The sequence below is a fragment of the Typopeltis vanoorti genome, chromosome 6 (assembly GCF_054136105.1).
Source record: "Typopeltis vanoorti isolate ZY-2024b chromosome 6, IOZ_Tvanoo_1.0, whole genome shotgun sequence".
NCBI lineage: Eukaryota > Metazoa > Arthropoda > Arachnida > Uropygi > Thelyphonidae > Typopeltis > Typopeltis vanoorti.
The window spans coordinates 98,500,554-98,524,970 of record NC_143554.1 but is presented as its reverse complement, the minus strand read 5'-3'; the positions used below and the strand labels follow the sequence as shown (position 1 = coordinate 98,524,970).

General features: G+C 35.2%; 1 protein-coding gene across 4 annotated transcripts in view; it reads left to right on the top strand.

Annotated features, from left to right (window-relative positions):
- nej (CREB binding protein nejire) overlaps positions 1-24,417 on the top strand; it is a 481,376-nt gene that overhangs the window by 186,026 nt on the left and 270,933 nt on the right. For all 4 annotated transcript variants that reach the window (XM_090394332.1, XM_090394330.1, XM_090394331.1 and 1 more), the window contains one exon: positions 9,642-9,978. In XM_090394332.1, coding sequence (XP_090250458.1) covers positions 9,642-9,978 — 337 coding nt within the window. The remainder of the gene's footprint in view (positions 1-9,641; positions 9,979-24,417) is intronic.

Below are 24,417 nucleotides of genomic sequence, written 5' to 3'. Positions count from 1 at the left end.
TTGTTACTTACTAGTTTCAGTTAGTTCTGCTTGCACCATCTTGAATCTTAGCATTATTAGTATTCAAATGATGCAAGCAGAACTAACATAAGGTAGTAAGCAACCATTGACAAGACAAAAATGGGAGGAAAGGATCAGAAAAGGAACTAAGATATATATCAACTGATGCACTTAGGTTCTTTTCAGAAATTCTTAAATTTCTCATGAATGTAGCATTGAGAATGCCCCCCTCCCCCCACCACCAAGAGCTTCACATCAGTGGTTGCCAAGTTAACTATTTCCAGTTCACTTCTCAAATCCATATTTCATACCACTTTTATTTATGTCTTGTATAGTTCTAAATTTGTGTTTTGGATTTACCACTTTTATCCATATCACCATCATACCTTTTCTTTCCATGGTTAGTTTCTGAACAAACTTTTTTTTTTAAAATGAAATAGTCTTTAAACATTTATATATTTTTATTTTATTTCAATAAATGCAAGTCATTTATCTTTACTTATTTCAGTCAGAATTTATGTTCATTAGCAATAGTTATAATGACATCTCTCGATAATGTACTTCATCTGCTTGAAGAAAATGACAGGCTGGCTGTTGTGCATGTGAGAACAGATGAAGGTATTGACTGGACTTTATAATGCTATCTGTTCAAAATTACGAGTTTATACCATGTTTCTTTTAACTGCTAGCTCTTCTTCCTTTTAATTTGAGATTCATCCTTTAACTCATTATATTCAAACATAATAGGAAAACAGAAACAAAAAATAAAAGATATGGTAGTTCTTGTTGGAAACAAAAAATAAAAGATATGGTAGTTCTTGTTGGAACTAATGATTTAGGTAGTGAAAAATAGTGTAGAGATAGTATGAAAGGTCTGTTGGAAGAAGTGAGAAAGAAAAGTGAGAGAATAAAATTTGTAGGTTTGCTACTGAGATACGCCACCTGAGTTAAGGAGGGCTATAATATCAAATGATTCACTTTTCAGGCTGTGGAAAAGGATGCAAGTTTTTTAGATGTGTGGAGCGTGTTTGATGGCAGAAAAGACTTGTATAAGATAGATTTAGCATCAGAAGCCTGGAAAAATTTATTGAGGTGAGATCTAATGCAGAGAGTCAGGGGATAGATCATCATGGGAGAAATGGCAAGAATGTGTGTGGAAGTTCACCTGTCAACTTGTCAAAATTAGATGTTGTAACTGGGAATTGAGTGTAAAGGGTATAGTATTTTGTACATGGTTATGCATCTAGCAAGGGGATGAAAATGTACGTTTTGGGTTCAGACCTTTTGAGCACATCTGTGGAGGGAAAAGATAAAGGTCACGTGGTGAGTCTTTACACAAATACCAGGAGCATCAGGAACAAAGGAGTTGAGTTTGGTACTTTATTGAATACGTTGTGGCCTAAGATCGTTGGCATAGTGAAACTTGTGAGAATCAGATGCTGTAATTGCGATCAAGTGTAAAGGGTATAGCATTTTAGGAATGGTAGAAGAGATAGGAGAGGAGGAGTACTACTAATATCAGACAACTTGAGTCCTGTTGGAATAGAAATGCATGAAAGCAATAATGGTAATGTCCCATGTAGCAGTGAGTAAGGTAGAGGCTAATAGGATCTAATATATGGTGATATGTTGTTACAGACCTGACAGTTCAATTGCAGGGTATGATAAAATTAATTGCCAAATTATCCTGATAGGTACTAAACAAGTGATCATTCGTTATGGGTGACTTTAATTAGCTAAACAGTGATTGGGTAGTAGAGAAATCTCATGATAAGAATAAAGTTGAATTTATTGAGTTATTTTGAAACGACTTTCTCAAGCAGCATGTGAAAGAAGGAACTTGAGGTCAAAAATTGTTAATTTATTCATGGTGTTAGAAGGGGTCTTTGTTAAGAATACGACTGTTTTATCACGATTGTGACAGTGATCATGTCATACTTTCTTGGGAAGCAGCTAAGTATATAGACGTTCCAATTGGAACAGGTTACATGCTGAATTACAAAATTGAAAATTGGGATCAAAGATAGTATTCTCATAAGTTGGTCCTAACTTCCAGCTTTGTAGTTCAGCAAATGCATTTGGAATCTGAATGTGTCTCTAGAGTTGAGAGGAGTTATGAAATATATAAAGCATATTGAGTATTGCGCAGAAAGCTAAATCAGAGTATGGAAAGAAATTGGATATGCAGACTAAAGGCAATCCAAAAGAGTTTTATCGTTATACTGCAGGTAAAAGAAATGAATGAACATGGAAGAATAATTTTACTGAATGCTGATGCTACTCTAATGTTAGAAGCTAATGGGATTGTTCAGTTAATTATTATTATTACGTGACACCTTCAGGGAGTCCAAAGACTCATCGAGGGAGGGCACCTACTCTACAGCTGTCTCCACCAACTATGCCAACACCATCTACCGTCCACCATCGCCACTAGCATTTCCACAGACAATCGCAAACATCCATGCCCACGGCAGAGGATTCGAACGCAGCCTTTTGACTGGAGAGCAGATATGCTAACCACTCAGCCAAACAGACCAACAATGAGTTGTCACTTTGCTAAGATATATCAAATAGGTATATGTAACATGGTGCACAGTGCTACTACTACTACATTAGAGAGTTAAAGGTGCCTGAGAATGAAGTCGAAGAGATGTTTCATAGCCTGGATAAGAATTTGGCATTAGAGATAGATGGAATATCAGCACATATGCTAAAGGCATGTTCAGCCAAATTGACTAGACATTTAATGTTTGTCAAACTTGAGCCTTGGCTCAGGAAAGATACCACAGCAATGGAAAGAATGTATGATAGTTCCATTGTACAAGGGTGGGACAAAAACTTATGTCTGACTACTGACATATCAATATCTCTGTTAGATCAGTAGTTGTGGTGGTGAAAGATTTTAGAGAAGTTGGGAAGAACCGACATACAGATATAGGTAGACAAACAAGCTATGCTGTGCAAGGAACAGCATGAATTTACTAAAGGAAAGTCATGTTTTAGCAATTCATATTTTATAAGTGTACAATGTTATATCCGAGTTGGTTAAAGGGAATGGATACATTATGATATGTTGGATTTTGCTAAGTCATTTGATAGGATATCACATGAAAGGCTGTTTCATAAACTGGAGAATATGGGTTTGGAATATAAACTCTTGACTTGGATAAATGATAGTTGACTGACAGGCATCAAAAAGTGGTATACAGTGGATGAGAATCTGCCAGATTTAAGGTAACCAATGATATATCCCAGGGTTCAGTCTTTGGACCATTGTTGTTCAATCAATACATTAATGATATTAGGAAAGATCTAACAGGAGATGTTCAGTTGTTTGCTGATGATGCAAAGATAGGCAGGGCAGTCAGGGATATCCAGCATTTGAATGAGCTGGAAATTTGGGTAAATGAAAATCGCTATCAGTTCAATGTTAGTAAGTGTAAAGTTATGCATTTTGGCGTGATAAGATTTTCAACAGTGTATTATATTAGGGAAATTATGGTACAAGAAGCTGATGAGACTGGGGATCTCTTGGCATAATGATAGATAGGAATTTGATGTTCAAAGGTTGCATAGCAAAAACTGCACATACCGCTCAGAGGATAATTGAGAGGTTGAAGCCATTTTGCCTCTTTACAGGGCCTTGATAAGACTGTACCTGGATTATTGTGTGCAGATTTGGTCTTCTGGGTTCCAAGGAGATAAAGAAGGTATGGAAAGAGTGCAAAGAAGAGTTACAAAGATTATATTGGGATTATGGAATTTATATTGAGGATAGATTGCATATATGTGGACTACAGACTTTGGTTAATAGGAGAAAGAGGGGTGATATAATAAAGGCCTGTACACTTTTGAATGGGTGTTATAGGGTATCATCTGAAAATTTTCATTATATGGAAGGTGTGGAGAGATTGTGTGGGCATCATAGCTACTAAGTTTGTTTGCAGTTAAAGAGGGGGTAAGATCTAGATTTTTCTCTCATAAAGCAGTGAGTGAGTAGAATAGTTTGCCTGTTGAAGTAATGAGTGTGAATGAGTTTAAGGGTAGGTGTGACAGCTGTATAGCCTCCCTCAATGAATCCTTGACTTCCTGGAGGTCTCAGATAATAATAATTTTATTTAAAATTTGAAACATACTATTTGATTTTTAAGACCATGGATTTAATAAACATTTATACAAATCGTCTACTATTTTTGTTAGCTGTAACTGTCTAGTTTTGTCAAGACGAGAAAGGTTATGCTAGTATTAAATGCAAACAACAAAAGAATGAAGTAACGGTTTAAAAACAGTTAGACAAATTGGAGAGCATGCGTGACCACACGCATAAGGCGTGAAGACTTAGTTATTGTTATTAAGTCGTATTTTATAATTTTTCGCGTAATTTCGTTCTGTTAAACTTAATCAATTTAACAGATTTTTCCACGTCTTTTAATATTATTCCGTGGTTTCTATTCAGATTATTTCCTGTTCGTAGGACTACTGCAGCTTCTTTAACACGTTCGTTGCCAAGCTGAAAATTGGAATTTCGTGTGGTGGCCAAATTTTTTTTACTTGATATCGTGTGATTGGCAATGAACATGTTAAAGATTCTACATCTAAAATCCGCTTCGATATATGGCATGGAATTGTTGTCTCAATCTATTGAATGGTTTGAAGTTGAGAAATGATGTGCTAACTCTGAGGTGTCTGTTCTATTATGATTGACATCTCTGACATGTTCCTTCTTTCGAATTTCTTAGGCTTCTTGAAGTTTGGCCTATGTAAGTAAGTCCACACGTACATGGTATGCTATAAACACCTGCGTATTTGTAGAAAGCGACGCTATCCTTAGTGGATCTTAATAACTGTCTTGTAGTTGTGGTAGGTTTAAAAACAACTCTGATGTTAAAAGGTCTCATGATTCTTGCTATTTTGGTGGAGACTGATCCAGCGTAGGGTATGACAATGGATGATACATACTGGGTCGTCCAAGGTTGTTGCTGGAGGTTGTTTCTATAGAGAATTTTGTTGATTATATTTTGAGGATAACCATTTTGTGATAGAGTTTTTGATATATAAGGGAAAGCTCAACAAATACGTCTTTTTCCTCTGTGATAATATTTTTGGCTCTATTTTTTAGCATATGTATAATGCTCAGTTTCTGTGCATAGTGATGATTGGATGTATAATGGAGATAATGTCCTGTATCTGTAGGTTTACGATATATTGTAAGTTTGATATTTCCATTATCTTGCTTTTTAACTAGTACATCTAAAAAGGATAATTGATGATTGTTTTCCAATTCTAATGTGAATTTAATTTTACGATGGAAGGAGTTAATTTTTTGGAGGAACTCATGTAAGGTATCTTCCTTATCTTTCCAGATAATGAGCACATCATCAGCATATCTTCACCAGACTGATGGTTTTTGATTTATTTTTGCTAGTATGTCATTTTCTAATTTTTCCAAGAACAGGTCTGCACACGGCTAAGCCTTCTAGTTCTTGGTATACTAAGTTGTTAACTTTAAAGTAGTTGGACTTGAGACAGTGGCAGAATAGTTGCGTAATATCATTTGGAAAGCGATCTTTTATAATCTTAATGATTATAAAAATATTAAACTAAAGTTATATTAAACTAAAGTTTTTATTCAAACACGGTAGTTGTCTCCATAATTTTCAAAAATGCATACGGATCACCGTGCAAGCCTAAAAGAAAGGATAATCTTAATGACTTCTTCAATTGGTACATTTGTGAACAAAGAGACCACATCCAGTTGCCAATAAGTCTGTGGATATATTAATGTTTTTAAGTTTTTCAACGAAGTGTTGAGAATTCCCTATATATGAAGCTGATTTCCTTATCTTCTCTTTTAATATGATATGATATTATGCAACTATTCTGCCACTGTCTCAAGTTCAACTACTTTAAAGTTAACAACTTAGTATACCAAGAACTAGAAGGCTTAGCCATGGGCAGTCCCCTGTCACCACCCTGTGCAGACCTGTTCATGGAAAAATTAGAAAATGACATCCTAGCAAAAATAAATCCAAAACCATCAGTCTGGTGGAGATATGTTGATGATGTGTTCATTATCTGACAAGATAAGGAAGATGCCTTACATGAGTTCCTCCGAAAAATTAACTCCTTCCATCATAAAATTGTTTTCCAATTCTAATGGGAATTTAATCATCAATTACCCTTTTTAGATGTACTAGTTAAAAAAAAACAAGATAATGGAAATGTCAATCTTACAATATATCGTAAACCTGCAGATACAGGATGTTATCTCCATTATACATCCAATCATTGCTATGTACAGAAACTGAGCGTTATACGTATGCTAAAAAACAGAACCAAAAATATCATCACAGAGGAAAAAGACGTACTTGCTGAGCTTTCCCTTGTATCAAAAACTATCACAAAATGGTTATTCTCAAAATATAATCAACAAAATTCTCTATAGAAACAACCTCCAACAACAACCTTGGACTATACAGTACGTATCATCCATTGTCATACCCTACGCTGGATCAGTCTCCACCACAATAGCAAGAATCATGATACCTTTTAACATCAGAGCTTTTTTTAAACCTACCACAACTACAAGACAGTTATTAAGATCCACTAAGGATAGCGTCGCTTTCTACAAATACGCAGGTGTTTATAGCATACCATGTATGTGTGGACTTACTTACATAGGCCAAACTTCAAGAAGCCTAGAAATTCAAAAGAAGGAACATGTCGGAGATGTCAATCATAATAGAACAGACACCTCAGGGGTTAGCACATCATTTCTCAACTTCAAACCATTCAATAGATTGGGACAACAACAGTTCCATGCCATATATCGAAGAGGATTTTAGATGTAGAACCTTTAAAGAAGCTGCAGTAGTCCTATGAACAGGAAATAATGTTAATAGAAACCAGGGAATAATATTAAAAGACGTGAAAAAAAATCTCTTAAATTGATTAAGTTTAACAGAACTAAATTACGTGAAAAATAATAAAACGCGACATAATAACAATAACTAAGTCTTCACGCCTTATGCATGTGATGTCACGTGTGCTCTCCAATTTGTTTAACTGTTTTTAAACCGTTACTTCATTCTTTTGTTGTTTGCATTTAATACTAGCATAACCTTTCACGTCTTGACAAAGCTAGACAGTTACAGCTAGTGAAACTAGTAGACGATTTGTATAAATGTTTATTAAATCCATGGTCTTAAAAAGTATGGTGGTATAAAAGTCTTACAGTGGCTGCACTGCATAGTTCAGAAAGCCTGGACAGAGGGACGAATTCCCGATGATTGGAGTAGAGCTCTCATAGTACCCATATATAAAAAGGGAAATAAAACTGAATGTGAGAATTACAGAGGTATTTCCCTACTGAGTGTTCCTGGCAAGATCTATGCAAGTATACATGAGAAACGGTTGAGAAGAATTGTGGAAGAAAAGCTTGGTGAAGAACAAGCTGGATTCACGCGAAATAGAGGCTGTCAGGATCAGATTTTCACTTTACGACAAATAGTCAAAAAAGCATGGGAATATAACAAAGATCTGTATTTAAGTTTTGTCGATTTGGAAAAGGCATATGACAAGGTGCCAAGAGGGAAGCTATTCAATACACTGCAGTTATATGGTGTCAATGGGGCATTATATCAAGCAATACTTAGTCTTTATTTGAGTTGTAAGTCAGCAGTTAGAATTGAAGGAAGTACAGAAAGATGGTTTAATGTTAAATCTGGTGTGAGACAAGGATGTACATTATCCCCTCTGTTATTCATTATCTATATGGATCACATTATGAAGGAATGTGGTGTTAAACCTGATATCAAAATTGGAGATGTTAATGTCAGCTCTTTGCTTTATGCGGATGATGTTATACTTCTAAATAAATCCACTACAAATCTGCAAGATTCTCTGACTAAATTGAATAGCTGTTGTAATAAATATGGTATGAAGGTCAGCAATAAAAAGACAAAGACAATGAAAATAGGCAGAATCATTGAAAATGTCAACTGTGTTGCGAATGGAGAACCTGTGGAACAAGTAAAACATTTCAGCTACTTAGGCACGATTTTTACTGAAGATGGTAAATTAAATATAGAAATAGACAACAGAATCAGCAAAACTGGTATGGTAGGAAGTCAATTGAATAAATTCATATGGAATAAGAAAGAAATTAGTCGGAACACTAAATTAGCTGTATACAAGACGGTGTTCAAACCAGTTTTGACTTATGGATCCGAGAGCTGGGTCAGAAGTAAAACACTTGACCAAAGACTAGAGACCGCAGATATGAGAGTCCTGAGAAAGATTAGAGACGTGAACAGATGGCATCAATGGCAATATCATATTAAAAATGAGGATATTAGGAAAGAACTTGACATTGTCAGCATCCAGGAATGCGTTAGCAGAGGTAATCTCAGGTGATACGGTCACTTAAATAGAATGGGAGAGGAAAGATTAGCAAAACAAGTGTTCTCTGCCAGGTTGGCAGGAAAACGACCCAGAGGAAGACCAAGATATAGATGGATTGATACGGTACAAAGTACCTTAGACAATAGAAATATAAGATCTGGTAATGTTGGAGTCTTAACAAGTAACAGACTGATTTGGAGGAAAATTGTAGATAGGAAGTTAGTAATGATGTAATTTTTTCATGTAGTACTGTCATATCCTGTACACCCCTTGAGGGTACATGGCAGGAATTTGATGATGATGATCTTAAAAATCAAATAGTATGTTTCAATTTTTAATGAAAATGACCAAATAATAACTTTCAATAATTTTATTTATTTATTTTTTTAAAGCCAAGCATTATAAACTCAAGGAATCTATATACATGCTTGTCGAGAGCAAGCTTTTACAGACACTAATGCCCGTGATGGTACTCAAACCCATGATCTCTTGGTTAGAGCTAGTCTACTCAGACAGTGAGGCCGCCTAATCTTTGCTAATTTCTCTTCTAATCAACAACATGGAATTCCTTTTAGTCACAGTCAAGTATATTTTTCATGGCAGTAGTTGTAACAATAGATTCTCTGAAGATTGCCTTCCTCTACCAAAGACCAACAGCTGACTCTTAAAAAAAGGAAAGATTTCTTTTCCCTAAAATCCTTCCCCATAAACAGCATCAATTTTCTATGGATTCTGCAACCTCTAGTATGTTTGAAGTAATTTATGTATGTATAAAAAAAGTTGAAGATGCTTTATGTGCAAACATATGTTGTTTATTTATTCTATGGTATAATATGGAGTCAAAACAAAATATTTCTAGTCAAGGATAATATATTATCCAATGGGATAATATATTATCCTTGACTTATTTGATTCACTATCTCTTTGCATTTTTCATCCATGTATCCTTCGTGGATAATATAATATACCCATTTCTACTGTTCCAAAGTATCATTTACAGACACTGCTTGGATTCCGTATATTTATTAATGCATTTAACCCTGTCAACTCAAGTGTGTTAACTATGTAGTGCTATACAGTTTTTTTTTTTAATTCCAAATAGAAATTCAATAAGTTAAATGGTGATTAAATTGCAACTAATATGCATATTTGTTGCAATTTAATATAATAATTTAATTTTAGGTGGATTATATTATAAATCAGTTTACATAATCAGAGTTTGTTATTGTTTGTTATAGTAAATGATGTTCAGGCAACCCAATGTCAACCACAGACCCTAAATCACATTGGGCAATCACAACAGCCATCTCAAACACAGCCTCAACAAGGTCAGCTTCGGCCTGTTGTACCCCCAACAGGCCAGTCACCTCAGGGGTTTCTTCTTACAACTGATAGTGGACAGATGAATTTGGCAGCCAAAGTAAAGGCAGCAAGTGTTACTGGCTTGCTGACAGCTGTCACTGCTAGTCAGATTGCTCCAGCCATGCAAGGAGTAATACCACAAGTACCAACAGCTACCAAAGACTGGCATCAGTTTGTTACTCGTGATTTAAGGCATCATTTAGTGCAGAAAATGTGAGTTTTATAGATGGATTTCACTGGTATAATTTTAGTTTATTCCTCTTAATATATTTAGAAAGTATATTTTATCTTTCTTTACAAAATGAAACATCTCATCTTAAGAATTTAATTGATGTTGTATACTATGTATATCTTAAGGTAGCAATATCCTAATTGTAATATCTTCATCACTGGCAAGGGTAACGTGAGGGCTTATGTATTCACTTGTAAAATTGTAATTTGTAAAAGCTAAATATAAAATTAGTTTTAATGCAACAGTTCAAGAACAAATTATCAGTGATTGTTTTTGAATAGGTTAGATATAAAATCTTCTCTAGCTGAACTGTATCAACCGTCTGTTATTGTTCTAGCAATAACAGAAGGTTGACTACGAGAATAGTTACTATTTTTCCATCGGCTACTAATGAATCAATGCAAGCACTTATTACCATTATTATCCATTATTAATTGTCATTTATTTTATTATTTTTTCTTTGAAGGATAGTTCTTATTACATCAAGCATACATTTGAACTAGGGTTCCTAAATGAATTCATAGGGTATATCAGATATTGTGCACCAGTAATTTTTTGAGAATGCATTATCACCATTGATTTATTGTAAGGATTTGTCTTACATATACAGTTGAAATGCATGGGACTGATTCCCATTATAGACGGTAGATATTTGTAGATGTCTTTAGATTGTAGATGAATTTCATTGCTCCTTGTGAGATTTCCACTTATTGCGCAGGCCTGAAATAGCTTGAAAGTTCATGTTGGGTCTCCAGAGCAGGGTTTCTGAATTATCCAACCACTAGCCCACCCACTATTAAAATATACAACAAGTAAATGAAAACTGGTTGTGTGTGGAATGCATATAAAACACATTAATAAATAATAATAACTGGGATTGTTTAAAGGTCAGAATTAGATAACTGGGAAGAGACTTCCACACAGTCTATAAGGATTGTAGATACCTGACCAGGGTTTAGAACCAGTGTATGGCCATTACTTTCAAATGGTGCAACCCATTCTTAGGTCTCTGTCTGGATACAGAATCAAAGAAGGATATGCTGATAATTTGAAACTTGGGACAAATTGTATTCTATATTAGCTTAAAGCTCAGATAAATGTTTTTTTAATTTCGTATGATGATACAACAGCCGTGAGCCCCTTTTACGGGGAGATATAGCACAATCTCAATCCCCCCTATTTATCCTATGATGAATCAGACCTGTGCATGGAGGGGGGACCGTCTTAAGTATTCTTGTCTGTAATCCGTGTGTGTGTGTGTTCACTGGGCCAGTTTGCCTGTTCTGGGGGACGAAAAAACTAAGTTTCCGAGGGGACCCTACCTCTGTATGAGACTGGCTAACTCACCTTTCGTTAAAAGAGACGAGATAATGGTTCCTTACATCACAGACAGGAATCGAACCCATATCTTTTCGACCAAAAGCTTTGTCTGTATTGACTGAGCTACGGAGGCTCCATAAATGTGGTGATATAATATGACAAAATTTCATGAAATATTCAATTTGGAAAAGTAACATAAGGGAAAAATCTGTTCAAAATTTCTACAATTATATGGTGTCAATTGGATGTCATACAGGGTTAATACATAAATAAAATAAATCAGCTAATGCCTTTTAGTAGGTGAGGCCTTTTAACCCTATCTAGGTTTTGGAGACAGAGTGGGAGTTTAGTCTCCACCGAAAGCCAGTCAGAGATAGCTGGCCCAAATACTATCACTATTAGCAGCAACTGATGAAGAAACAATGCTGCCATCTCTTTGTACCTGACCTTAACTGGATAATGTTACTGTTTGAAATAGTGTGGATTCTACGGTCTATTTTCTTGGGTTTACAGGACGGAAAACTCAAGTTTCTTGGATCCCCCGCCCATGCCAGAGATGACTAACTCGAGGAACTGGTCAAAGAAAGGCTTAGAAAAAGTTCCTCCACTCAGTGATTAGACTTGAACTTGTCTATCTTCAGGCAGCCTAATGCCACTTCCACTGAACTACACAGGCCTGCTAGCACCTTACAAAGGTGCACACTAATCTCCACTCTTATTCACCATCCGTATAAATCACCTTATGGATGAAAGTGGCATTACAACATATTAAAACTTAGCTGTTTGATGTTTTCTCCTTTAAGGAATCTAGTATAACTCTTCAGTATTCTTCATGTTGAAAAATTGCTATTGTAAATTTGTCATGAAAATCTGCAATAAAAACAGGCAGGATGGAAAACATTATGAATACATTTGATATACAGTGGAGAATGTACAGCACTTATGAAAATACACCTGCAATTAGCACAAATTGTGAAGATGGTAGACAGCATCACTGGTATAATAATGTTAAAAAAGAATTCCTGATGTCATTGCCACTCAGGAATGTCTCAACAGATTCTTCATTGGTAATGATGTGGTCACTTGAGCAGAATAGAAGAGGAAAGGCTAGCAGAAGTGCTTGATTCTAGGATAGCCAATAAAAGCCCAGAGGGAGGTGATCTTGGTGAAAAATAGATTAGTTTCAAGAAAATTGAGGAATTTGATGGTCCCTTACTGAAGTGCAATTTCTCCAACTTATTTTCTTTTGATGTTACTTATGCTATTCACTCTAATTTTGCATATCAATTAACAAAGTATGAAAGTCCACTATTCAAATTCATTCATGAAATCAGTTGTTCAAACATACATACAATGTATGTAATGTATGTCAGCAAGTTGCTACCAGTTAGGTTGAGAGTGATGGCATCAGTTTTATATAGAGTTAATTCACAAGAGATGCAACTGTCTCTGTAACTAGCCAGTCAACTCTTGCATTTTTGCTTTTTCTAATTTTTGAGTGATATGGTTCCAGTAAACTGCAAATATTGCTGATTTCCAAAAATTTTAATTCTAGAAGTGTTCTGAAAATTGTTATCAGTAAAAAAAAAATTTTGCACATCATTAATGGTACAAGTTTGCAAATGTTACCATTGTTCATATAAGAAATACCATTATATTTATTTCTCCTATGAACATGCATGGGATTTGTACTGTTCTGTTATATATGTAATACTGTACTGTTAAAAGCTTGTTTGATATAGTCAAAAGAAATATCAAAAGATTGCTTGAATACCAAGGTTACAAATGGCTTTTCTAAAGCCACAAATTAATAAGAGAAGGTGATATAAGAAAACACATTAGAAAAACCACCAAAATCCTTCCTTGTAACCAAAATTATCATAATTAATGTAAAAACTTGCATTGTCACGAATTTTTGCATTGATCATTTCCTCCAGCTCATGTACACATTTGTTTCATATTATGAATTTGCAGACTACTACTGCATGAAAGTTTTATATAAGTTTACATTATTGCTAGTATTCTGTCAACAATTTTTTGCCAAATTAATCTTTTTTTGCATCCCCAACATTCTTAAATCAAACATTAGCCTTCTGAGGTAATATTGTTAGTCTCCCTAGATCTTCTGGGGTTTCTTCCTGCAATCAGATGTCTGCTTTATAACCTTTCATTCTGTGTAAGGGATGCAATCACATTAAATCTTCTTTTCTCACTTGAATGTTAAATATCTTCCTGTCTTCATTTTTAATATGACAAACTTTAAGTTTTAAAAGAGGTATACCGTGAGTAGACATATCAATACAAAATTAATAACGGAAAAAATTCACGTACAAATATTATTTAATAGTATAATTTTTGCCTGTGTGTCACAGGCATCTTCAGTACATTTTAAGCTCAAATTAAACAATAACTGACAATTCCAAAAAGCGCCACCTAAGTAGCTGGTGTAAGTTATCTTACACTGTACTGAATGAAGATGGCTGTGACACACAAGTGAAAATTATACTATTAAATAATCTTTGTATGCGAGTTTTTTCCGTTATTAATTTTGTATCGATATGATGAACTTTGTTAGTCTTTGTTCTTGAACTGTTCTATTTAAATAAATACTTCAGACTTATTCCACCTAACTATACCAGTTATGTTTATTCTTTTATCTGTTTTCATACTTATTTAGCCATCTTTAATGAATTTTGATTAAAGTGCTGAAATGTTGTCCATTAACTCTCACTGTAGCAAACTCACAGGAATACTTTATGTATAGGTGAATAGTTAGAGTGAATTTTCTTGAAAATAGCATAGTGTTGCATTAGGCTTCTGTCAGATATTACGGTACTTTTTTTTTAGAATAACTGTACTGTTAAAAGCTTGTTTGATATAGTCAAAAGAAATATCAAAAGATTGCTTGAATACCAAGGTTACAAATGGCTTTTCTAAAGCCACAAATTAATAAGAGAAGGTGATATAAGAAAACACATTAGAAAAACCACCAAAATCCTTCCTTGTAACCAAAATTATCATAATTAATGTAAAAACTTGCATTGTCACGAATTTTTGCATTGATCATTTCCTCCAGCTCATGTACACATTTGTTTCATATTATGAATTTGCAGACTACTACTGCATGAAAGTTTTATATAAGTTTACATTATTGCTAGTATTCTGTCAACAATTTTTTGCCAGATTAATCTTTTTTTGCATCCCCAACATTCTTAAATCAAACATTAGCCTTCTGAGGTAATATTGTTAGTCTCCCTAGATCTTCTGGGGTTTCTTCCTGCAATCAGATGTCTGCTTTATAACCTTTCATTCTGTGTAAGGGATGCAATCACATTAAATCTTCTTTTCTCACTTGAATGTTAAATATCTTCCTGTCTTCATTTTTAATATGACAAACTTTAAGTTTTAAAAGAGGTATACCGTGAGTAGACATATCAATACAAAATTAATAACGGAAAAAATTCACGTACAAATATTATTTAATAGTATAATTTTTGCCTGTGTGTCACAGGCATCTTCAGTACATTTTAAGCTCAAATTAAACAATAACTGACAATTCCAAAAAGCGCCACCTAAGTAGCTGGTGTAAGTTATCTTACACTGTACTGAATGAAGATGGCTGTGACACACAAGTGAAAATTATACTATTAAATAATCTTTGTATGCGAGTTTTTTCCGTTATTAATTTTGTATCGATATGATGAACTTTGTTAGTCTTTGTTCTTGAACTGTTCTATTTAAATAAATACTTCAGACTTATTCCACCTAACTATACCAGTTATGTTTATTCTTCTATCTGTTTTCATACTTATTTAGCCATCTTTAATGAATTTTGATTAAAGTGCTGAAATGTTGTCCATTAACTCTCACTGTAGCAAACTCACAGGAATACTTTATGTATAGGTGAATAGTTAGAGTGAATTTTCTTGAAAATAGCATAGTGTTGCATTAGGCTTCTGTCAGATATTACGGTACTTTTTTTTTAGAATACTGTTTTGTGCTAATGACTCACTGTACTTGTTTTTTAAAAGGTCACCATTATAAGGTAATCGGTGTTTCATGTTTTCTTCCCCTTTTTTTTTGCAATTTCGGTTTAGTTTGATGACTTGTAGTGGATTTATTTAGTGGCAAATATCCGAATGGGGAACTGGACAATGAGACTTATTTGTGCCTATGGTCCCACAGAAGGCTCTACTAAGGTAGAAGTGGAGGAATTTTTTGAGGCTTTAGAAAAAGCAACTGACACAATGAAAAAGGAAAAGTTGGTCCTTGTTGGGGATCTAAATAGTAGAGTAGGAAATGATTGTGAGACATACAAAAATATTTTGGGAAAATTTGGAGAAAAGAGCAAAGCTAATAATAATGGCAAATATCTGTTGGATTTCTGCTCAGGACATGGACTGGTTATTACTAACACCATGTTCCAACATAAAAATGTGCACAAATTCACATGGAGAGAAGAGGCTAGGAATAAGAAAAGTCTCATTGACTATGTTATTGTTGATAGTGATGTTTTCTCCCTGGTGCAGGACACCAGAGTGTACAGAGGATTTGAAATTGGAAGTGATCACTATTTAGTCTTGAGCAGGATAAAATTCAATTTCATATTGAAAAGAATAACATGTAAGAAAGTTTTAAAGCGAATAAAAGTTGAGCAGCTCTCAGATGTAAACTGTAGACTAAAATACAGAAATATTATTGAAAAGAAAATGAAAGAGTTTGAGAACAGGAATCAAACCTTGGAGATTCAGTGGCAAACTCTGAAGGAAACATTGATTGATTCTGCCAGAGAGGCATGTGGTGAGGTTGTGTGCAAAGATAAAAAAATCAGAACTCCCTGGTGGACACAGGAAGTTAAAGAGGCAGTGAAGGAAAAGAAGAAAGCATATCAAAAGTTCCTGGTAAATAAGTCAGCTTGTGATATTAGAGAATACAGAGACAAATGTAAGAAAGCTAAACAGTGTGTAAAACTAGCTAAACAAAAGTCATGGGAGGACTTTGGCAAGAATATAGAAAATAAATATCAAGAAGGTGGCAAAATATTCTGGAGGTTGTTGAAGAAGCTTAGGAATGGAGGAAAGAGTGCTGTAAAAGGAATTAGAGATGATAAAGGTGAAATGAAAACAGGAGAAAAAGATATCCTTGAAGTATGGAGTAATTACTTTGAAAAACTGCTAAATGAAACAAGCTGTGATGACAGCACAGTGATAAAAAACACTGACCAGGCATGCAGTCAGGAATACATATCCATACTTGAAGTAGAAAAAGCCATCAAAGGCTTGAAATGTGGAAAGGCAGCAGGAGTAGATGATATTCGACCAGAAATGCTGAAGTATGGTGGTATAAGAGTCTTACAGTGGCTGCACTGCATAGTTCAGAAAGCCTGGACAGAGGGACGAATTCCTGATGATTGGAGTAGAGCTCTCATAGTACCCATATATAAAAAGGGAAATAAAACTGAATGTGAGAATTACAGAGGTATTTCCCTACTGAGTGTTCCTGGCAAGATCTATGCAAGTATACTTGAGAAACGGTTGAGAAGAATTGTGGAAGAAAAGCTTGGTGAAGAACAAGCTGGATTCAGGCCAAATAGAGGCTGTCAGGATCAGATCTTCACTTTACGACAAATAGTCGAGAAAGCATGGGAATATAACAAAGATCTGTATTTAAGTTTTGTTGATTTGGAAAAGGCATATGACAAGGTGCCAAGAGAGAAGCTATTCAATACGCTGCAGTTATATGGTGTCAATGGGGCATTATATCAAGCAATACTTAGTCTGTATTTGAGTTGTGAGTCAGCAGTTAGAATTGAAGGAAGTACAGGAAGATGGTTTAATGTTAAATCTGGTGTGAGACAAGGATGTACATTATCCCCTCTGTTATTCATTATCTATATGGATCACATTATGAAGGAATGTGGTATTAAACCTGATATCAAAATTGGAGATGTTAATGTCAGCTCTTTGCTTTATGCGGATGATGTTATACTTCTAAATAAATCCGCTACAAGTCTGCAAGATTCTCTGACTAAATTGAATAGCTGTTGTAATAGATATGGTATGAAGGTTAGCAAAAAAAAGACAAAGACAATGAAAATAAGCAGAATCATTGAAAATGTCAACTGTGTTGTGAATGGAGAACCTGTGGAACAAGTAAAACATTTTAGCTACTTGGGCACAATTTTTACTGAAGATGGTAAACTAAATATAGAAATAGACAACAGAATCAGCAAAGCTGGTATCGTGGGAAGTCAATTGAATAAATTCATATGGAATAAGAAAGAAATTAGTCGGAACACTAAATTAGCTGTATACAAAACTGCGTTCAAACCAATTTTAACTTATGGATCTGAGAGCTGGGTCAGAAGTAAAACACTTGACCAAAGACTAGAGACCGTAGATATGAGAGTCCTGAGAAAGATTAGAGGCGTGAACAGATGGCATCAATGGCAATATCATATTAAAAATGAGGATATTAGGAAAGAACTTGACATTGTCAGCATCCAGGAATGCGTTAGCAGAGCTAATCTCAGATGGTATGGTCACTTAAATAGAATGGGAGAGGAAAGATTAGCAAAACAAGTGTTCTCTGCCAGGTTGGCAGGAAAACGACCCAGAGGAAGACCAAGATATAGGTGGATTGATACGGTACAAAGTGCCTTAGACGATAGAAATATAAGATCTGATAATGTTGGAGTCTTGACAAGTAACAGACTGATTTGGAGGAAAATTGTAGATAGGAAGTTAGTAATGATGTAATTTTTTCATGTAGTACTGTCATATCCTGTACACCCCTTGAGGGTACATGGCAGGAATTTGATGATGATGATGATGATGATGATGATGAATAGTTAGAGTGAATTTTCTTGAAAATAGCATAGTGTTGCATTAGGCTTCTGTCAGATATTACGGTACTTTTTTTTTAGAATACTGTTTTGTGCTAATGACTCACTGTACTTGTTTTTTAAAAGGTCACCATTATAAGGTAATCGGTGTTTCATGTTTTCTTCCCCTTTTTTTTTGCAATTTCGGTTTAGTTTGATGACTTGTAGTGGATTTATTTGTGTGAAAGAGAACCAGATGAACTATGGAAAGAGATTAAAGATATAATTAAAACAAAAGCAAAGAAGAATTTTCCAACAGTTTGTAAGAAGAAGTCCAAATGGCTGTCAGAAGGTGCCATCAAAACTGCTCAGGAAAGGAGGAAAATGAAGGCCACAGGAAATTTGCAGGAAGTATGGCATTTGAATGCAGAGTTTCAATGACGAGACAAGGAAAAAATACTTTAACCAGGAATGCCAACAAATAGAAGACCAAAACAAGAAAGGAAAAACAAGACATCTTTTCAAAAAGATCAGAGAACTAATAGGGAAGTTTAGTGCCAAGGTGACAATATTGAAAATTAAACACAAAGGATATCTTACAGAAGCTGCAGACATCAAAGAAAGATGGAAAGAGTATACAGAAGACCTTTACAGAAAGGACTCCAAAATTACTGAGAAATTTGAAGAGCAGAATTATACACAGGAACTAGTACCAGTGGAGAGAGTGAAGTGAGGTGGGCACTGTAACAGATTTCCAGTAAGAAAGCACCAGGAGGAAATGGAATACCCATTGAGCTGCTCAAAGCCCTGGGAGAAGAGGCAGTTAAAATTTTCACAGCTCTATGTCAGCAAATTTGGATCACAACATGGCCTATGGAATGGAAAAAATCAGTTTATATACCTTTATTGAAGAAAGACGATGCAAGAGAGTGCAAAAATTACAGAACTATAGCATTGATTTCTCATGCAAGTAAAGTCCTACAAAAGATCATTCAGAAAAGACTGGAACCATTCATGAAGAGGGAAATGCCAGATGAACAGGCAGGATTTCGAAAAGGAGAGGAACGAGATCAAATCGCCAATGTAAGATGGATAAGAAAGAGCACAGGAATATCACAATGTCTACCTTTGTTTCCTTGACTATAGCAAGGCTTTTGACTGTAGATCATGGGAAACTGTGGAATGTGCTAAGAACAATGGGAGTCCCAGATCATTTCATTATCCTTCTGAGAAATTTTTATTATGAACAAGAAGCTACTGTCCAAACAGATCTTAGAGAAACTGAGTATTTCATGATAGGTAAAGGGGTACGACAAGGATATATTTTATCTCCATACCTGTTTAACTTGTACAGTGAATACATTTTAAGAATACCAGGGCTGGAGGAGTCTTCAGTTGGAATTAAAATAGTTGGAAAAAATATTAATAATTTCAGGTATGCAGATGATACCATCTTGCTAGCAGAATGCAAAGAAGATTTGAAGGAACTTATTATGAAAGTTAAAGAAGAAAGTGCTAAATATGGTCTTAAACTTAACCTCAAAGACGAAAGTTATGGTGACATGTGAACTTAATGATTTTGAAGTAGATGGGGAGAAAATGGAAGCAGTTAACAATTTTGTGCTCCTAGGATCCCGAATTGATAAAGATGGTTATTGTACCGAAGAAGTTAGAAGAAGATTATTACTCGGGAAAAAAAGCAATGACAAATTTAAGTAAGATCTTTAAAAATATTAGCCGCACAACAAAAATCAGAATTGTGAAAGCAATGGTATTCCCTGTGGTGCTGTATGGATGTGAAAGTTGGACCCTGAGAAAGAGTGAAAGAAGGAAGGTAGATGCGTTTGAATTATGGGTTTGGAGACGCTTACTAAGAATACCATGGACTGCAAAGCAAACCAATAAATCAGTGATAGACAGAATAAAGCCAGATTGGTCCCTTGAAGCTATGGTCATCAAGCAAAAATTGTCATACTTCGGACATATTATGCGAGCAAATGACAGTCTGGAGAAGATGATGATGCTTGCTAAAGGTGATGGAAGCAGGAAAAGAGGAAGACCAAGAATTAGATGGGTGGATGGAGTGGAGTGCGCTTGGAGGTTCTGAAAGACATGGTCAGGAACAGATTGGAATGGCCAGTGTATGTTCGTGGAGTCACCAGGAGTCGGAAATGACTCGATGGATCATAATACAAGTGGATTTATTTAAGTATATAACAAATCCTCACAAAGAAAAGAATCTGAATTTATTCAATTTTGATATTAGGTTTAATACTCTTCATCATCCAGTTTGTATAGATGATGAATAACAATTGAGATAAAGTGTCTCACTGCATCCCTTACACCTAATTTTACATCAAACAATTGTCCTTGCACACTCTTCAGTTGGAACCTGACTTGCATCTTATTATTATTATATAGGCATCTCAATGGAGTCACGACATCACAGAAGACCCATACTAGACTTTATTCATGCAATACCTCATGCTTTTCCTTATTCACAGTTGGGACACTCATGACTACACTTGGCAGTTCATTCCAACCATTCATCACTCTCCAAGGAAAGAAAATAGTCTGTACACCCTTACTGACTACACTGTTACACAGCTTCTATCGGTGATCTCTTGTTCTTCCCCACCTCATCTATTGAATGATTTGTGGCAATGTTATACAATCCTTTTAGTAATGAGAGGAACATGATAAGTTTTTATCATGTTCCTCTCATGGGAGAACAGAAAAAAACTGAAATTACTTAAGTCTGTCACTTCTTGGCCGTCAGACACTGTTAAAAAAACTAATACCCCATTACGCCCGTTCTCCCAGAATACCTGGTGTTCCCAAGGTACACAAACATAAAGTTCCGCTTCCCGCTTCAGCCGATAGTTGAGGGAATAGACAGCTCTAATTATCACCTAGCCAAGAAATTAGTGTCAACACTCAAGGAATTAGTAGGTCATTCCTCCTCGTATATAAAGAACATACAACACTTCATAAATAAAATTAAAAACATAAATAACACTCGGTAAAGATGATTTATTAGTTAGTTTTGACTTTTCCGCCCTTTTCACAAACGTCCTAATCACTGACACAATTCTTCTCCTACAGAACAAATTTCTACGCGATATTATGGCTCTCTTTCTCCATGTACTACATTCCGGTTACTTCGTGTGGCAAAATAAATTTTACCTACAAAAAGAAGGTATGGCCATGGGCTCACCACTATTCCCCCAATTGCTAACTTTTATATGGAAGCTTTTGAGTGACATGCTCTTGATTCCTTTACTCTAAAACCTACAGTTTGGCTTAGATATGTTGACGATGTTTTTGTTATCTGGCCACATGGCCACCAAACATTAAACACATTGCTTAGCCACCTGGATAAACAACACGAGCGCATACAATTTACTATTGAAATTGATAATCAGAACTCGCTCTCTCTTTCCTGGATACACTGGTCACATGCCATCCCCCAGGCAGTTCTATCCTTCACTGTTTACCGCAAGCCTACACATACCGGCCAATATATACATGCTAACTCATATCACCACCCTTCTCAAAAGTTTGGGGTCATTAACACCCTCAAAAACAGAGCTATAACAATTTGCTCTAATGAACAAGCTCTTAAACAAGAATTAAACATTATTAGCAATATATTTATAAATAATGGCTATAGTAGAAATACTATTAATAAAATTCTTCATAAAACTTCATCAAAAAATAATATGGATTACAGTAAAACCATAGCTATCCCATACATTAAAGAGTTATCAGAAAAAATTAATAGAATCCTACACCATTATGATAACTAATAATTAAGGAATTGACAGCATACACTAGAAATATAAATTAAATAAACTTGAATATATACTTTCCGATATTTCGGCAAACATCACGTTACCATCTTCTTAATACAAAGATACGTGCACACAAGTACTACATAACGGCAAATGAGAACCGAAGCTAGGAAGCTAACGTTATCAGAAGAACTTCAGCCCAAAGGCCAAGAACTACCAATATAGCCCACCAGGTGGGCACCATCAGGACTTTAGGAAAACGTTAGCTTCCTAGCTCCTGTTCTCATTTGCCGTTATGTAGTACTTGTGTACACGTGTCTTTGTATTAAGTTCCCAAGAAGATGGCAACGTGACATTTGCCGAAATATCGGAAAGTATATATTAAAGTTTATTTAATTTATATTTCTATTGTATGCTGTCAATTCCTTAATTATTAGTTATCATGTTTAACCAGCGTATAAGCCTCTCTACAAGAACTACACCATTATAATCTTAATGCCACTTTTAAACCACCTTTAAAATTAAAAAACATATTCAACTCCTCTCCCCCAATTGGCACACCCTGGAGTTTATTGCATCTATTGCTTAATTTAATTATGTAACCTAATAGATAATAATAACAGGACTCTGACTTTGATGTAGTAAGGTTTTTTCCACCAGAGGTTAGGCCAATAGTTTTTAACAGTTGATCAGTAACTTTAGCATACCATGTAGATTGTAGTGCAGTTTGTTTCTTTGTATATATATGTGTATACTCCAGATGATGACCTTTGCATTATCAGCAAACAACTAAATATCCCCCTTAAATTATTAACTATATCATTAATATACAAATTAAAGAGGAGGGAGCACTAGTATGGAATATTGAGGCACTTCACTAGCCCTCATTTGCCTTGATTCCACTCCACCCACTTCACCTTAATGTGATGGTTGAAACGTCAAGTGTTTATTTTGGTTTATATTAAACTAAAGTTTTACTCTAACACAGTAGTTGTTTCCATAATTTTCATGATGTATTCTGATCACAGTGTAAGCATGCAAGAAAAAATGACCTCTCTATCTTTACTTATCAATGTGTTCTTCAACATCGAAGTGATCCTTTAAGTTGCTTTACCAACTTTGCAATATATCTTCTGAACTTCAAACTTCTGTCCACCACCATTCCCAGATCCCTAGCCTCATCAATTTCCTCTGATTACCATCCGTATGATACAAAGTATGTAATCTTTTCTTCCCAAAGTGTATTACCTTACATTCTGCAACTTTAAATTGACAACCATTGCCCACATTGCCAATTTATTTAAATCATTCTTCAGGATATGTACACCTTTATCAACTATTGGCCTCCCTAGTTTTCATCATCAGCAAACAACTAAATATCTCCCTTAAATTAATAGCTATATCATTAATATACAAATTAAAGAGGAGGACACTAGTATGGAATATTGAGGCACTTCACCAGCCCTCATTTGCCTTGATTCCACTTCACCCTCTGCTGCCTGTGTGTAGCTTTTGTCTGTGGTACCCCCAGCAGGCCAGTCACCTCAGGGGTTTCTCCTAACAACTGATAGTGGACAGATAAATTTGGCAGACAAAGTAAAGGCAGCAAGTGTTACTGGCTTACTCACTGCTAGATTGCTCCAGCCATGCAAGGAGTAATACCACAGGTATCAACAGGCACCCCCCCCCCATTCATGCCATCTACTTCATATCCATTCCCATTTGCTCCAACTTATGTAATAGTTTTCCAAGCAGTATTCTGTCAAATGCCTTTGTAAAGTCAATCAGTATTATGGTGTAGCCATTTCTTTTATCTAATTCTGCTGTCGCCTTATTATAAAATGTGAGTAAATTACTAAGACAGGACCTACCTTTTATAGAGGCTTTACTACCCCTGTAGAGTAACATATTCCTATTCACCCATTCCTGAATTTTACCTTTAATCAACTTTTTCAATACTCTAACCACCCACTCCAGAGATTATGATTGATCTGTAATTTGCTACTTCTGTCTTGGAGCCACCTTTATGTAATGGTTGAGCTATATTACCTTCTTTCCACTCCCTTGGAACCTTGCCAGAGTTAAGACTTAGATTAAGCAACTTGTCAGATGCACTGCCAATTCTCATGCACATTCTTGTACCATATGAGCTGACATACCATCTGTTCTGACTACTGCATTCACATTGATATTTTTTCAATACACTGAGTACGTTCAGTTCATCTACCTCAATTCTGACATCAGCCTTTTTGCATCAGTAAACTGCAACATTCCCACTTGGATGACACATCCTTGCAAAATGATCACTTAGTAACTCAACTTCTGCTTCTGTCACCATCAGCACTGAATAAAGTTATCCTTATTATTCTTTCTCTTAATTGCTACATAGTGAAAAAACTCTTGGAATTACTTTGGCCTGCTTAGCTAATTTTTCTTATAAACGATTTAGCCTTCTTGCCTGCATTTTGTGTTGCTCATGAGTT